Source organism: Pelodiscus sinensis, chromosome 1 (genome assembly GCF_049634645.1).
Source record: "Pelodiscus sinensis isolate JC-2024 chromosome 1, ASM4963464v1, whole genome shotgun sequence".
Classification (NCBI taxonomy): Eukaryota; Metazoa; Chordata; order Testudines; family Trionychidae; genus Pelodiscus; species Pelodiscus sinensis.
Window position 1 is genome coordinate 155,316,440 of NC_134711.1, and position 17,841 is coordinate 155,334,280.

General features: G+C 40.6%; 1 protein-coding gene across 2 annotated transcripts in view; it reads right to left on the minus strand.

Annotated features, from left to right (window-relative positions):
* Positions 1 to 17,841, minus strand: part of HJURP (Holliday junction recognition protein) — a 42,215-nt gene that overhangs the window by 6,009 nt on the left and 18,365 nt on the right. For both annotated transcript variants that reach the window (XM_075908304.1, XM_075908300.1), the window contains exons 6-10: positions 11,706 to 11,763; positions 8,381 to 8,442; positions 5,416 to 5,526; positions 3,898 to 3,979; positions 434 to 1,926 (exon numbers count right to left, since the gene is read on the minus strand). In XM_075908304.1, the coding sequence (XP_075764419.1) occupies positions 434 to 1,926; positions 3,898 to 3,979; positions 5,416 to 5,526; positions 8,381 to 8,442; positions 11,706 to 11,763 (1,806 nt within the window). The remainder of the gene's footprint in view (positions 1 to 433; positions 1,927 to 3,897; positions 3,980 to 5,415; positions 5,527 to 8,380; positions 8,443 to 11,705; positions 11,764 to 17,841) is intronic.

Consider the following 17,841-nt stretch of genomic DNA (forward strand, 5'->3'; position numbering starts at 1 on the left):
GACTAAGGGCCTGATTTAGAACTCTCCCAGGTTAACAGAAATCTAACAAATCCAGGCCGTTAGCTTGTCCAGATCAGTTATCTCACACAGGGCTATGAAGATGATTTAACAATGTTCATACAGTTTGAAATTGTATTCCTTTTAAACTCAATTGCATTTAACTATAATTAAACTAATAATTTTGTTGAAGTATTTTAGGGGCCATATTCTAAGTTAAAGGCAAGTGCAAATTCTCCCAACAAATGGTATTTGGAGGCCGAAGAGCTTAATGCACTTCAAGAATTTCAACCACAGTGGTCAAAAACCTGAAGCAGAAATGCTAGACGGACTTGAAGTTTCTCTTGGGACTAAATCAAATCTTTTCTAAAAAGCTATGATATTTTATCCTTTTGCACACTGTCAACCAAAACCAGCATAGTAAAAGTGTCCTTACAAAGTTTTTAGATGCCTGACTTTGACAATTAGGGCTATCAAATATGCCATCAACAATCCCATCCATGACACTTGAGAAGTCCAAGCCAGTTGTCTGAAGATTATTTTTTCTATGAGGAGTCTGATTACTTGTTTTAGGAAAAACATCTTCAGGTATATTTTTCAGTCTTTTTACAGGTGAAGTTAAAAGATCATCATTGTGGAAATCTGCTATTCTTTTAATTCTGGTAACTGAAGGTAAAGTTCGTACAGGTGAGTTAATTAGAGCATTTACAGTTTCTGACATCTGTATACCTTCATATTTCCTTAAATTTGAAGCTCTCAGAATTGTAGGCAGTTTTAGAAGCCCGTCCGAACATAATCTCTGGTAAACCTTGTCAAATGCACTGTCATATTTTTTACGAGACTTCACCGAATTGAAGAAGTAAGACTTGATTAGTCTCTCTTTTTCTTTAGGATTTGAAAGAGGCTTTGTGAACATCAGAGGTTTCTGAAGTTCTTTGGGGCACAGCTTCTGGTAAAGCTTCTCAAATTCGTCTTCGCATTTCTGGCGAGTCTTGACGGGACTTTGATTTATAGGAAGTGAGGAAAAAGAATGACTGCGCTGCAATGAAACTCCTCCCCTGAAAGTTTTTACTTCAGGATTTCTAATTAATGTACTTGAGGTTTTTACAAGAGAATAGTTAAGTGGTGGAATGGTGTTAGCATCACCATTCACATTATAAGTAGACAAGGGGAACCCTGACATACCACTGAAATCTTTATTGTCAATTTTTTTGTTCCTGATCTCCTTCGTTGGAAAAGGAGATGTTGTGCAACTTACAGAAGAAAAGCATTCCAGAGAAAGTACTTCAGGCAGCTTCCTATTTGGGCTGCCATTTGAGTCATGTAACAATACAGTGGTCTGACAGGGACCCTCAGTTAGAAATGTTTCTTCTGTTCTAACAGTGGTATTTGGAAAAACAGACTTTGAGATGTTTTGGTCTATTCTTTGAATGTATGAATTACCTTCTAAATTTCTAGGCCAATCTATTTCCATTTCACTTGTACTAACACGTGGGCAAGATACCACACCAGACTCATCATTAGTCACATGCTGTGCCTGACATTTACTATCATAAATAAGTTGGTTACTCTCATTTAAATTTTTCCCAACAGGCAATTTATGATCATTACTATGCGTCTCAGGCAGTATAGGCTTCAACTTAGATGTCCTGAACCTTTTTATTCTATCTAAGGTGACATTAAGCTTTGATTTTTTAGGAAGCCATTCTCTGTATTTGTAGTGTCTGATTATGGACTCAGCTGCTTTTCTTCGAGAGTGTTTGTTCATCAACTTGCTAAGTATCTCCACCATTCCTGGATACAAATCTGCAAGCGTAACGTTGTTCCAGGAACATTCTTCATCTGCAGATTGGTACTCTTCCATGAAGCTATCATATCCCGATTCATTTTTTTCCAGTAAAGATATGTGTTTTGGTATAGTTATTTCATCTGACAAAGTAAAACAAAAACAGAAACATATAGCATGAGATATCTGGATGCAGGAGTACATTTCCAGACTAGTTTTCTTTTTGAAACCATTAGCTTGGTTATGCATTAGGCCAAATAAAATTATACACAACAGTGATTAGAAACTTCTAGTGATGTATTAATTGCACAGAATATGCATAATTCTATATGTCAGATGGTGCAAATATTGTTGCAGTGTTGATCTACATGTGCTGTTAATAAAGCTTTTCAAGGATGGCCGTTGGACAAGTACATTTTATTAAAATTTCATGAATGTTTGTCCGAGACTATAACAGACAGCAGAAAACATCTTGGAGTACAAGTTCTTCTAGGGCATAAATGAGCTTTGTTCAAAAAGGACTTTTTGCAACAACAACAGTAAGTACAACACTTACTAGTGAACGAACGTTAGCTCAAAATGTTTCATTGCCCTCATACCAAATCTGCAATAATGACTGGGAAGCCAATGTGAATTTCTTAGCAAGCAAAGACAAAAATGTCATAAAATAGACTATATTCATTTGACTATTATAATTTAAAAACAATATTGTAATGAACTAGGGGGCTTTGCCCCCTGCTTGCTAACCCCTCTGTCATGAGGATAGGCAATCCTGGCTCTCCCCCTCTGGCCACAAGGGAGGGCTGGGCTGCAGCCATGCCAGTCAGGGTCCCTTCTCCCGCCCCCTGCTGCTCCAGCCCCCGCCCCTTTTCACCAGCCTGGACCCCCCTTCTCCTCCCTGCTGCGCCCCCTCTATCCTCCTCCAACCAGGGTCCCCTTTTTCCTTCCCCCGTCCTTTTCCCCCCATCCACCAACCAGGGCCCTCACCGTGGCCTAATAGTAACTCCAGCAGTAACTCTGACTCCCAGGTCCGGTTTTCCCTCGCCCACCAGGAGGGCCTGGACCTGAGCCTCACTGGTTCAGTTTTCCCACCGGGAGGGGCCAGGCTCCAGCTGCACCAGATCCAGCTTTCCCTCTGACCACTGGAAAGGGGGGTGGGTGAGGAATGTTTCTATGGGATGCAGAGTGACGTGATGACATCATTCTGTCGTCCCACAGGAAAAATTTTTATAGGTATAGTAAGATAACATACTAAGTTACAAAGTATTTTGAAGTATTTGCCATAAAAGTAACAGACTATCAAATGGCAGCACTCCACTCCTAACTCCATGTGAAATAGGAAAAAGACTACTGATTTGGGGGTAAATCACAATCTGGGTATCAGCAATGTGTAAATTAACAAAGTTCAATTGTAGAATGAAACCAAGGGCACAGTCTTATGTAGAGTTTTTAAATGTTATGTTTCCTTAAAGAAGTACAGTGATTTTCTCTAAACATCAACTTTTGTCCGACAACTTTTGCCCACGTTTTGTAATTAGAAACTCAAGTCCAAAAAATGTGGAAAGAGCAAGAAGACTGTCCATAGTCCCAGGACATTATGTACCACAAGGAAATTATTTTCAAAGGCACAAAGGCAATTAGATGCCCATTAATCACCCTGTCTTAAACATTAGGGAATAGAATGGTTGGTTATCTGATAGCAACAACTATTTAGATGTGAAAATTATGTGGAAGCAGTAAATCCTTCTTGAAAAGAGCACCAGATTTCAATGCAAGTTTGTCCCCATCTAAAGATTGCAAAAATCAGGCCTATTATCTTCACAATGTTCCTGAACAAGGACATATTGTACAGCAATTACTGCCAAACAGAAGACACCCATGAGACTGTGGGGTTTTAAATGCATCTTTTCTCTCTATTTTAGAATAGAGGAGTTCATTTATGAGAGATAGCTCTGTTTTTTAATGTTTAAAATACACCTGTGGCAAAACATTGACAATGGCCCTATATGTTTCTTAAGAAATCAAACTGTTGTTATCTTTATGTTCAGGTGAACACACTTTTCTGAAATTTAAATAATTTTTTTTAAATATCTACAGTTCTGTGTCGTACTCACCAACTGGAGATTTAGTCATATCCATCCGATCTTTCCATGGAAATGTTATATGAAAACTCTCTGATTTTTCTCTAGGTGCAACCTGAAAAGTCCCACACAACTCATTTAGTAAGTTATGTTTATATTAGAGTGACACCCACGCTCCATTCAGGATTGTGGTTCCATTGTGCAAAAGACAAGAACCATACTCTGAAGAGCTCAGTAAAACAAAGGAAATGTCGTACTTAAGATTTGCTTTTGCGTCAGTTACAGTTACAGGATGTTTTATGACACAAAGCAACAGATACAAACCTCGAGAAAAACGACATTTGGCAAAATATTCGAACTCATATTTATAATTTTAAATTAAGCATTTATTTTCTAAATATTTAAATTCATTGCCATTTATAAAAGAACACAGGTCTGAACACTGTAGGCACCTCTGAGAAATATAATTAAAAAAAACCAACATACACACACACACACACACACACGCACGCCCCATATGATACAGAATTACTATGTAACCATGCAGTTCCCTTCTTTCTTCAATTTCTTATTTTCCATGAAAATCAAGCCCAAAAATATTTGCTTCTCTAGACAGTCTATTCAAATGAATGTTAGCAATTAGCACAATGACAGGAAAACAATTTATAATGGAAGAGAGTACTTAAATGATTATTGTTCAGTTTCTTTGAATCATCCCCCAATATTTCAAAGCCATCAGGATAATGCTTTCCAGTGGGCAAAAGCCAATCAAAACCAAAAACCAACCAACCAACTAACCAACCAAAATAAAATTTCAAGTGACAGTCAGCAAAGAAAAATAACTTGATGGTCTCCGGGAGGCAATTTTAATAAAAAGCCCATCACTATTGCATAGTGGCAACTATAACCTATGTTGAATGAAAAAAAATAATCAGGGATACTAAAGACAATATTTGAAAGTCTGAAAGAATGTTACACAAATGAGCCAGTTCAGTGATGAATGTACTTGGCAAATACTGACACCGTGCCTTAGTTCAGCAGCCAAAAACAGGGCTTAATAAACCAAGATAGCTAGTTCTCGGAGCATATCACTGATCTCCAAACCAAAACAGCTATTCAAATGCTTTTAAGACAATAAGATGTTCCATCTTCAAGGAAGTCACACTATTTTTCACTAAGAAGATTTGGATTGTCTCTAGCAAAGGCAAACCAATCAATAGTTTGGCTATGTCAGGTTGAATTTCTGTCAGCCAGGACTCTCTGTCAGGCAACATCCATAGTCTACCAGGACCATGGATGTTGCCAGACTAGAGAGCCCGTGGACCAGAATGCACTATGAGCCCCAGGACAGCAGAGCCCTCTGATGTACCCTGAGAGAGTCCTGAGTACATCAGCAGCGGGATAGAATTGACCTCTCTTGGTCTGGCAAATTCCCTCATTCAGGACCGATTAGGTCCTGAAGGTGCCAGACCAGGGAGGTCCAATCTGTAGTTTCAAGAGATCAAGCTTTAAGTATTGAATGAATTCTAACAAATCAAGCAGATGCATTACCATAATCCATTTAGGGATCTTTCTTTCGTCATCTTGTACTATCACGTCCACACGAACTCTGACTTTCTCTCTCCTTTCCAACTCAGAAGGGTTTACAAGTGTAACTTCCTCCTTTTATTCACAGAAGGAAAAAAAAAGTCAAATGCAAGATCCACAACAACAAAATATTTTCACAGTATGAGTTAGTAATAGAAAGATTCACAAAACATTCAAATACATTTGAAGTCCCTATGGCTTCAAATACTTGAAGACAAACAACAAAAGATTGGTTAAAACACAAGAGTATAAATATTGACCAATAAAGACATACCTAATCAGGTCATTGCATTTCAAATAAACAATGTTTATTCTGAAAGCCAGACACAGCGCAGTATAAAATGTTCAGTAACTATAACCTAACTTTTTCATTATTTTATATATTTTCTCTGTGTTAAGGGCAAATATGTAGTTATGTTCATATTAGAAGAATGTTTAAATAGCTATAGGAAATTAGAAATTCAGTCACCTCCTATGTCCTTTGGAGACGTGAACTTGTGATACGTGAATAGCCTAAAAGGAAGCCCATACCACTCCAGCAACTTCTCAGCAGAAGTTTTCCAGCAAACTTTCTTCACTTCTATTTCTTTATTTTTAAATGGCCAACGTTTGAAAATATTTAGGGAAAGGTACTTGTTGAGTGGTAAAAAATAGTAGACTGTTACTCTGAACTCCTATGGTCTTATCGTAGATATAGATCACTGACTGGTTGGGTACCTTAGACCATGTCTTCACTTCCTGGAAGATTGATGCTACAGTGGTTGATCATCTAGAGTTCAATTTAGTGGGTCTAATAAAGACCTGCTAAATTGAATGCTGAACACACCTGCAGGAACTCCTACTCCTTACAGGAGAAAGGAAAGTCAACAGGAGCATTTCTCCTGTTGACCTCCTGCTGCGAGGATGAAACTGAAGCTCAGCTTAAGGTACGGTGACTCCAGATATGTTTTATATAGCTAGAATTGAGTACCTTAATCTGGCCTTCCCCTGTAGAATGGACCTGGCCTCTGGCAAGTTAACCTCTGTACAGGCAGTCCCAGGGTTACATGGATCTGACTTACATCGGATCCCTACTTACAAACGGGGTGAGGCAACCCCGCATTAGCTGCTTCCCCACAGCAGACCAGGGAGATGCGAAGCTAGCACACCCCTCCAGCAGACCAGGGAGACGCGGAGCGGCTTTTCTCAGCAGACACCTCAGCTTGAGAATAAAGGACTGAGGGAAGTGAGGTGTGGGAGAATAAAACTGAGCTCTGGAGTAATGTTTGGCTAGAGTTTCCCCTACAATATGTACCAGTTCCGACTTACATACAAATTCAACTTAAGAACAAACCTACAGTCCCTATCTTGTACGTAACCCGGGGACTGCCTGTATATCAGAGTGCTCATCTGTAAAAAAGATTAATAGTACTGAAAAACACTCAGACAAAATTTCATAAAGTTGCGATGCATTGGGTGCAAATCACAACAAAAAATGCTAACTATTGTATACCAACAAATGAGATGCAAAGGACAGTCCATACTCCTATATAAAAATGAGATTTGACTCCATTCTTTTTGCCCTACTAGATTATACATTATATTCAACTAATCCATTTTCCTGTCTGTAACTGTGGACCAAACCAGATGCTTGACAAAAAAGCGTCAGAACCCCACAGTTGGCCAATGTAGAGCCATCTGCTCCCCTGCATTAGGTCTTATCCTGGTCTCTAATAGTTAAAAGATAGCCTTAACATTGAGATATATGATTTTACACGTCTTTAACCTTTTTTATTATTAAAACAACTCCTGATAGTCTTGATATCCATATGCAATCTCTTTTTGATTTTGCTAAATTCTTGACCTCAAATTTGGAGAGCAAGGTATTTCAGTCTAATTATGCAATGCATTAATTTGAATTTGCCACGAAATGGCCTTTGTTTCTGTGTTAAGAGACAAGGAAAACTAATTTCTAATCTACTGCCTCTTTTTATTTATTTTATAAATGTTTATATTCTCTTATTCAATCCTTTTCTAAAGTGAACAATCCCCATCTGCTTTATCTCATCAGATGAGTTTTTCATGCCCTTGATTTGAACCCACTAACCCTGCAACATCCCTTCCTTGCCAGTCTCTGAACCTATTAATTCTGCAATTTCTTTTTAGAGATACCAGTGACCAGTACTGCAGACAGTATTTCAGAGGACACACCATTTATTTATATAGAAACATTATACTATTCTCTATCCCACACCTTATGTAGCTAACATCATTTGCTAACAGATCTGCATTGACCTGAGGTCTTCATAGAGCCATCTGACATCCCTGTCCCTTTTTTGAGTCAACAGTGACTTCAGAAACATGTAAAATGTTTTGAGCAGTTCATTTTTCCCCATCCAATGTATGTTACTTTGCATGTCTGAACACTGAACTTAATTTGCCATCTTATTGTACTTGTATTGCTTGATTGGGTCTCTCAAATTCCTCACAGTCTTCTCTGGGACTAAAAACCTTGAACTGCTTATTTGAAATGGCTGGGTTAGCATCAGTCCAGATCACAAATGCACAGAAAGTGTTTAATATTATTTAATACCCTTGTAAGTAGCCTCGGGTCTGAACAAGAACGGAAAATGAACCACCTTCCCAGCTCATGGGAAGCCGACTGCCCCCTCCATGTGTAACCCCTGAAATGTTCAGCAGTTACACATTTACTTAAACACATTTTAACATCCCTAATAGACAATATAGTGGTGGAGAAGAAAGTTGTATTTATATAGTGCTTGCTGCTACCCAGGCTGTAAATGACCTGCAAATGAACAGGGATTAAGTGTTTGTAGGTATAAGTCCGGAACCTGTTACCTACACAGAATCCACATAAAAATATTTTAAATTAAAAAATCCAATCCCTTAAACTGAATGCAAAAATATAAGAATCAGAATTGTTTTTTACCTTCAGATTAACATTTTCAAATTTTCTTCTTATCGAAACCAAATCGCCTTCACTTTCTGTATCTACAATTTGAAGTTAAAAATTACATAAATTCCAATTAATCCAATATATTTATTTTTCTGGGAATGACTTTCAACTGATACTATCAACACGATATTGGTCAAAAAGTAACATCTTACAAAAATACAATTTTTACAAACCCCCGAAGAAGTGTTTCCCTGTATTTTTTAATTAAAATCTCTCTGAAAGTCCGTGGGACCTGGGCTCCTAAGCCACTTTTGAAAAACCAGGTAGCTAGAGCTCTTTGAGATGGACTATGTATATTCACTGCAGACTTAATTCCTTCTGTTTTCCTCAATTAAGATTTCTTTAGGACTCTGAAGATGCAGGAAGGTTAACAAGAGTATGAACAACTCTTAAAAGCTGGCTCATTGTGCACACCAGCTCACCAGATAAGTTAACCTTCCTGTCTTCCTTCAAATGTCCTTGGCATATTCACACTCATGGGCACTCAATGCCCTATTCAGTGTTCAGGGAACATTCTAGCCTTACCTAATCCTGCACTAATGGATCTGAGGTCTCTCTCTCTCTCTCTGGTCAAATTAGTTACAAAGGGTTTTTTTTTTTTATCCCATGCTATCTTTGTTGGATTCAAGATAGGCAGATCCAATGATTTTCCCTGTGATTTAGCTCTTCGCTCAGAGGCAGACACTGACAGAATTGAAAGTGCTTTACAGTTGAATCAAATAACTTGGGAGCTGACTGCATAGCATTTTTGTAATTAGATCCCAGAACGGAGTCCAGTGCTTTTTATACTGTTGAAATTTTGGTCTCAGAAGACCACAACTTTCCACAATCAGTACTGGTCTTTTTGCAATATTGAATCCCTTTGAGGCATTGGATCTGAGGGGCAGCTTTGTGAAGCAATAGGGATTTGTCTGTTGTTGCACCTTGCATCAGTCAGTGTAAGCATGTTACAGACAGAGTATTTATACAATTATCTAGTATGAACATCCAATGCCAGGAATACTGCTAGACACCTTTAAAGCCAATTCTTTTCACCTTTGAATCCACCATGGAACCAGTAATGAGTAAACTTAATGGAGACTTTGATTCTAAGAACAAACTTTCCTTAAATTACTAACACCAGCTATAAAACAAGTAAACTATACTCAGTCCTAGTTTACGCTACATCTTCCCCTGTTGATGTAATCTACACACCTTCAGCTACATGTATATAGCTTAACATATAGTGCAGCTGAAGTCCACATAGGGTATGTCTACACTTGCACCCTAGTTCAAACAAGAGATACAAATGCAGGCATTTGAAATTGCTAATGAAGCGGGGATTTAAATATCCCGCACTTAATTAGCATGATCTCGCCAGCGCGCTAGTTCGAATCACAGCCGATTTGAACCAGGAAGTGGGTGCTGGGACGCATTAGCTCGAACTAAACCCCTTGGTTTGAACTAATGCGTCCCAGCGCGCACTTCCTGGTTCGAATCGGCTGTGATTCGAACTAGTGCGCCAGCGAGATCATGCTAATGAAGCGCGGGATATTTAAATCCCCGCTTCATAAGCAATTTCAAATGCCTGCATTTGCATCCCTCGATCAAACTAGGGTGTAAGTGTAGACATACCCATACTTATCATGGATCTTCCACACAATACGGTTGCGGGGGTTGCTCTCCTGTAGACTCCAGCTACTCTTCTCATCCCGATGGAGTAGCAGAGTCAACACAAGAGAGTGCTCGGAGGTCTATTTTTCACATCTAGGCAGACATGATAAATCAACCAGTGGTGGATTGATCACAGCAGTATCGATCCTCCGTCTAGTATAGTCAAGCCTTCAGATAATACACTAAGTGAGGATCTGTATTAATTGAGGTTTACATCCATCTGATGCTGCAGTGGAAAGAAACGGAGTCTACGGAGGGTGCCATGCCTCCTTTTAAAGTCTTGCTCTCAGAACTTTAGAGAATTCAGACAAATAGGAGGTGGCACAAATATTTTAACTGGCCTTACTATAAGAATTTTCCCAGCATTTGTGCTAGAGCCATAACATCCCATGAGTTTGAATATGCTCAGGAGACATAGATAAGGACATTTACAAATTAATGTGACTGTCCTTTTAATTTACAGAAATGCCACATCTTGCAATAGTTGCTTTTCATGGATAGATAAATGCAGATGGTCATTTTAAGAAATAAGTTATGAAATGGTTATGGAGAAGCTTGATTTTTAACAATTATGCTAGAGAAATTATGTAACAACTAATCAAACTGCATTGTGTTACGAGTTATAAGGAGAATATAGATTACCAACCACTTACATAAAGATTTGTACTTCTGAGTACTCTCACAAGTAGAAAAAAAAAATCTCATTTGAAGTTTTGTGAGGGCTTCAAATAACTGTTCCGCATGACAACAGTACTAATTCAGGGTACAGCTGGACTGAGGGGGTTTCTCAGGACACCAGAGGTAACCCAAAAAAACTCCGCTGCGTCCAGGGAGTGCGTTTGCTCTTCCACTTTTTTTTTGCGAAGAGCAAATGCGCTCTTTTGGAAACCCACGTATTCCTCGTTCCATGAGGAAGAAGAGGGCTTTCGAAAGAGGGCTTTTTTCCAAAAATTGGCCAAGTCTAGACTGGCCAAATTTCGAAAAAGCATCTTCCGACAAAAGTATCCGAAAAAGATTTGCAGTATCATGACCATAAGTTAGTAATGACCAAAATGGAGACTGACACATCAGTTGCAAGACTTCTTATCTCTCTTGCAGACATACAATGTCTCAGTTCAATGCCCTCACTTGCATGCCCATTACACTTCATGTTTTCTTGTGCAAACGTCTTATGCACGATGTTGATACAAAAAAACCAAACGAACCTCCCACCACAAACAAACAACCATTCATTTCTACTTTACACTACAAGTTTTCATTCATTCTTTCCATATTGATTTATAGAGATGGCAGACATGTAAATGAACCTATTTCATACATAGATAAAATATGTGGGTGAGGTAATATCTTTATTAGTGAGAAACAAACAAGATTTTGAGCTTACACAGAGCTCTTCTTGACTTTAATACCAGTCACTTCTGTGCTAATCAACAAAAGAAATATTGAACTGGTCAGCATTAGAAATATTTCAATGTCTCATATGGTCCCATGTCAATACTTTCATTACATGATAGGAGTGTTAAAAACAGAATCAAATTAATCCATTATTTTAATTTTTTTGGGGAAAATGGCAACTAACAGGACTCTCATATATTTACATAAACAAATATTAATAGCAAGACTGATAATTTTTTTTAAGACTTACCTGTGTCAACAACTTGAATCTCTCCATGAGAGTCTGTAGAAGATTTCCTAGCAGGTTGCTTGAAATAAACACACACATGAACATAGTCACAAGAACTAGTAGAGGTTTAGCTCTAGTAATGTGGACTATTCAACTTCCCACTGTCATTAGTGCCACTGCTACTGCTGAAAGCCTATTTCTCTTCTGAAAACGAGTGTGTCAAAATGGCATCTTAATCAACAAAATTGCTCTTAAAGCCTATTCTTGACTCTCCACTGAATACTCAAATTTGACTATAATTTTCCTCCTTTTATCCCAGGAGAGTCAACATTATAGTGGGAGGAAGCTAGTGTCTACTCTGGTTATACATTATAGTGTAACAGCACCAAAATGATGTAATAGTGGGGGACCGATTATTTTAATACAGGTTTAACTTCTCTATATCAGCACTCTGAGGTCCAGCAATGTCCATGGTCCAGAATGATTTCAGATAGCCAGATGTTCACTTATAACTGTGGCCAACTCTGTGCGGTCCCATAAAGTTTGTTTACAGCCACCAGTCTAGGCTTTCCGTGTTCTGTGCAGTTATTAGGGATGTTAAATTTAGATTATAGACAAATTGAGTAGTTGATGGGTTTTCACCTGCTGGGCTCTTGCTATGGTTTAAAAGCAGAAGTCCCATAGGAAGTGTAGGGCTTCCTTCTGAAACATACAAGAGTCCCAGTGGGGATCTTGTACATTTCAAAAGTAAGCCCCGCAGGGAGCATGGGACCCCTATGGCCTCGTGCTCCTGGCGGGGCCTCACCCTTTGAAATGTACAAGAGTCCCAATGGGTTCTTGTACAATTCAAAAGCAGAACCTAGCGTGGCGCCTGCAGGGCACTACCCCACTGGCCTCGCCCTCCCTGTGGCACCTGAGCTTTTGAAATGTACAAGAGCCCCACCGGGGCTCTTGTACATTTCAAAAGCAGAACTGCAGCAGAAGTGGTGCAAGCGGAGACTGCTTCAGTCCCCACTCGCGCCGTTTCCCATGTGCCTCTTATCTCCCCTGTCCCCTGACTGGGAGGAACCAGCTTTTAAGCAGGCTTCCCCCCCCCCCCCCCCAGCATTGGCTCCTGTTCCCCGCCCCATTACTGCATCTCTCTGATAGAGGCAGCAAGGGGGTGTGGGGCGCGAACGACTAGTCACATCACTAGTCAACTATATGATAAGCTTCTGCCCAATAAGCAGTGGAATGTTGGTAATGCTGCTAGACAATTTTGACCTCCCCATGATACAGCAAAATATTTGGTTCAACACCTGTCAGGTCTTGAGGTTGCCTGACTAGAGGTTCAATGTGTAGAAGAGTTAAGTTAATTTTGTTTGCCATATCTTTATTATAGGAAATCCATGAGCCAAAAAGAATCTAGCTTGAGTTTCAAATTTCATGTTGAGTTTGTAGGGCTTGCAATTGGGGGAGAGGGGGATTACAACCACCTGATTTCAAAGTTGTACTACACTTTGAGGAGAATACCAGAGGAGAATACCATGTCTACTTGTTAATTTCATGTTGAAATAGGGCTCCACCAAAGACTAAGTCTTTTATATTGCAGAAATCAACAGGTACCGTGAATGAAAATGGAGAGAGGCTTCACTCTTGTGTTCTCATTGCTCTATCATTGTTTGTCTTTTCCTAACTGACGTTGGCATTAAGGTCTCCCATGAACAGTTAGGTCATGGTGTGGTACTTTCTAACTCTGCCTATAATGTAAAGTAGAATTTGTCCTTTACTTCTTCATCACTGTTGGCACATAGAACTGAATCAGACTGCTATTACTGTGTTTCCCTTTCAGTCTGGCTCTCATAAATCTGCTGTTTCTGGACTTCCACTCAAGCAGGGAATGCTTCATTCCCTTCTTCAAAAGGATGGTAACAGGCTCATGGTATTGTTCATAATCCCATTCAGAACTGTTAATCTTCCTAATCCCATACTGCTGTTCTCGCTAACACCCCTGGATGTGTAAGATGTTACATCTCATTCTCATCTGTGAACTGAGCTAGCTTCCCTGTTTCATACATTATCTTCACATTATCTTCAAACAAGTTTGGATATTGTCTTAGTATTGAGCACTACAGTTTTTGTGCAAGTAGCTTCCTTTTGACTGGCTACTCCTCCACAGAAAAATCTGGCATAGCTGAACATATCAGGATCAAAAAACAACCTACCGACGTGGATTTATGGGGATTGTTAGAGCATGCAAGCTGTTATGACCTGGCATGGACACCAGAGAACACTGTTCTCCAAACATTAAGGATAAGAACAGGACTGACCATGAAATAATCAAATGGCGATGCTCAAAGACAAATCTGAAAGTGAGAAGGAGTACAGATGTTGGAAGTGACTGCCACCTTATGACAGCCTCCATCAAGCTAAAACTGGTAAATTTGGCTCCACCAAACAAGGGACATAGACAAGCCAGTCTTCCGAAATACAGAAAGCATTCATTCTGCAGTTACAGAACAGGTGTCAGGCACTTGCGGACCTTGATGAAGAGAAGGTGAGTGGAGATGAGGAGATCAACAAGAAGTCAGACAAAGTAATAGCGATTTATAAACAGAGAAGAAAAGCCTGTCTACGCTACAGGCAGTAGAGATGGAAGAAGTGAATTATGCTGAACATATGGAACACCATGGAAACCAGATGAGCCCTGAAGAAAAAAAATTTAGATACAAAATCCCAGAAGATGAAGGCATATAAACCGTATAGCAAGGCACACTGTGAAGTCAGATGCCTTGTGAGAATGGACAAGTGACATTATATTGATAATATGGCAACACAAGCAGAAGATGCAGATGGTGGTGGTGGACAAGGAACTGTCTACAAAAGAATGCAGCTTATCCATCGTAAACCATTAATACCCACAAACATTCATCAGGGACAACAAAGCCATCTAAAAGCAAAAAACCCCCACAAAACACATCATTTCATACAATTGCAGAAGCTACCTAAAGAGGCAGCAATCATTCAGGAGGCAGAAAATTTTGGTATCAACACAGACATCCCAACTAAAGAAGAGATCATTCAAGCCATCAAATCCTTAAAAAATGGGAAAGCTCCTAGAAAGGATAACTTGAATGCAGATTTGTTCAAAGTGAATGCTGAGTTAGCAGCATCTATCCCAGTCCCTCTATTTACATCAGTCTGGTAAAGGGAAAAAATGCCAGATCAATAGGATTATAGTGAAGATACAAAAGAAAGGAACTCTGAGGCTGTGTCTACACTACACAGTTCTATAGGAAAAAGATATCTTTTTCCGATTCTTTTTTCGGAAGAGGCTTTTCCAACATTTGGCCTGTCTACACTGGGCCAAATGTTGGAAAAAAAAACCCTCTCTCGAAACATCCCTTCTTCCTTGTAAAATGAGGTTTAACAGGGATGTTGAAAAAATCTGTGTGCTTTTCTGAAGAGGCAGTTGATAGCATTCTCAGAAAAAAGCAAGTCAGTTTTTGGAACTGGTGTGAATGCACAGACCAGATCTTCACTCTACAAAACATAATAGAAGAGTTATTCACCTGGTGCAGTAATGTGTTCTTCGAGATATGCATCCCTGTGGGTGCTCCACTGAAGGTGTCAGGCTCATCCCAGCGCTGCAGTCCAGAGAATCTTCATCAGCAGTAGCCCAGCCGGACCGTGCATGCGCGCGTGTTGTCTCGCACCATTCACACCCTTTCGTGCGAGCGCGGTCCGTCCCAGTCAGTTCCTCCTAGCCGGGAGTGTCTGAAAAAGATAAAAACTGTAGCTCCGAAGCAGGGCAGGACGCGGAGCACCAACGGGAAAACACATCTCGAAGAACAGACGTTACTGCACCAGGTGAGTACCTCTCTCTTCTTCGAGTAGTGTCCCCGTGGGTGCTCCACTGAAGGTGACTACATAGCAGTCGTCCATTGCTATTCATGTGCTTTGGACTCATGGTCTCTGTGCTGTGGATAGGACTGTTTGGGCCACTGAATAATCGTTCTTCAGTATTTTCACGAGGATGTAATGTCTGGCGAAGGTAAGAGCAGAGGACCAGGTTGCTGCACGGCATATATCCTGTAGTGGTATGCCCTTAAGGTAAGCTATGGATGTGGCCATCCCTCTAGTGGAATGGGCTCGTGGTCAGTGAGGTAGAGATCTATTGCGCAAGACATAGCATTGTGTAATGCAAGAGACGATCAAGTCGGAAATGCGCTGTGCAGAGAGCTGTTGGCCTTTTGAACCTTTTGCTGTAGATAAGAAAAGACGCTGTGACTTTCTGAAAACGCATTTTCTTTCAAGATAAAAGGCCAGTGCTCTTCTGATGTCCAGTGTATGCAATCGTGACTCTTCCGCGATAGAATGAGGTTTCGGGTAAAAGGTCGGCAGAGTTACGGTTCGTTTATATAAAAGACCGAGTTCACTTTTGGTAAAAAGAGAGGGTGAATGTGAAGCACTACCCCGTGTTCGGTGAATAATGTGTAGGGCAGATCAGCAGAGAGCGCCGCTAATTCGCTCACCTGTCGTGCCGAAGTTATGGCAAGCAAGAACACCACCTTCATAGTGAGCATGTGGAGATCGCATGTCACAAGTGGCTGGGACGAGGGAGGGAGTTATGGTGTCCAGAACCAGACCTAGGTCCCATGGTTCTGGAAGAATCCTGTGAGTGAGGTACAGATTTACAAGCCCCTTTAAAAATATTTTGGTTAATGGGTGAGCAAATACTGAATGATCTTCGATAGGAGGTCAGAAGGCTGAGATTGCCACCAGGTGAATCTTGAGGGAAGGAATAGTCAGGCCCGCTGTCTTTAGATGTAGGATAGAATAGAGAACTTATTAGATAGGCAGGGAAAGAGGGTTGAAGCCTCTTGCTGAATACCAGGACTGGAACCGATACCATTTATGGAGGTAAGTGTTTCAAGTGGTGTGGAGTCTGGTTTGTATAAGCACGTTTTACTGCCTGAGAACAGCTCATTTCTGGCGCTTGAAGCCAACTAGAAGCCACACAATGAGGTGCATGCAATCGATGTGTGGGTGGATTATTGTACCGTGCTGTTGAGACAGTAAGTTGTATAGCTTCGGCAGTTGTCGTGGTTGGGTTGCCGACATTCGCAATAATTATGTTAGTCACGTCTGTCAGGGCCAAAAGGGCACTATCAAAATCACTGCTGCACCATCTAATGCTATTTTCTCCAGTACTCCCAGGATGAGTGGGAGACTGGGAAAGGCGTAGAACAAGTGGTGATGACTCCAGTTGAGCGGGAAGGTCTATACTAGGGAATCCCCAGTGTTGGAAAAGATCACAGACGACCTCGTTGTGCCACTCCCATTCGTGTTATGGAAGGAATTGTCTGCAGAGGGTATCGGCGATGATGTTGTCCTTGCCAGGAAGGTATGTTGCAGTATAAGGGTAATACTGTGTCGAATGGCCCAGTTCCACAATCGGATGGCCTCTGCACAGAGGGATTGAGAGCAAGCACCACCTTGCTGGTTGATATAGTACACCATGCATATATTGTCAGTGAGGATCTGAACTGTAAGACCTCGGATCATATGAAGGAAATGTTTGCAGGTGTTGAATACTGCTCGTAACTCAAGGAGTTTTATGTACTGCAGGGACTCTTGAGGCGTCCAGAGACCCTGAGCCTGATGGTCACCCCACCAGAGTAAGGACACATCCGTTGTGATTTGGACTGTGGGTTTCTGACCATGAAAGAGGACATCTGTTAGCATGTTCTTGGGACTGTTCCACTCTGCTAATGAGTCCTTGATGTTTTTTGGAATGGAGACTGACCTGCATGTGCTCTGGACACTTGGCATATATAGTGTGAATAGCCAATGTTGAAGGCCCCGCAGATGAAGTCTTGCGTGAGGCACCACATATGTGGTGGCAGCCATGTGCCCTAACAGCTGTAGGCAGGTAAGTAGATGGGATTTGGGAGCAATCCATAAAGTCTGAACTAGGTCTTGGATGATGTGAAACCTTTTTAGGGGTAAGTAAGCTCTTGCAATTGATGAATCGAGCCTCACACCAATGAATTCTAGGGAGTGATTCGGCGTTAGGGAAGATTTGTCAAAATTGATTATGAGCCCCGGAGCTTTGAACACTGTCATAGTTGTGGCAACTACCCATGTAGTGTTATTCAAGGTGGGAGCCTTCAGT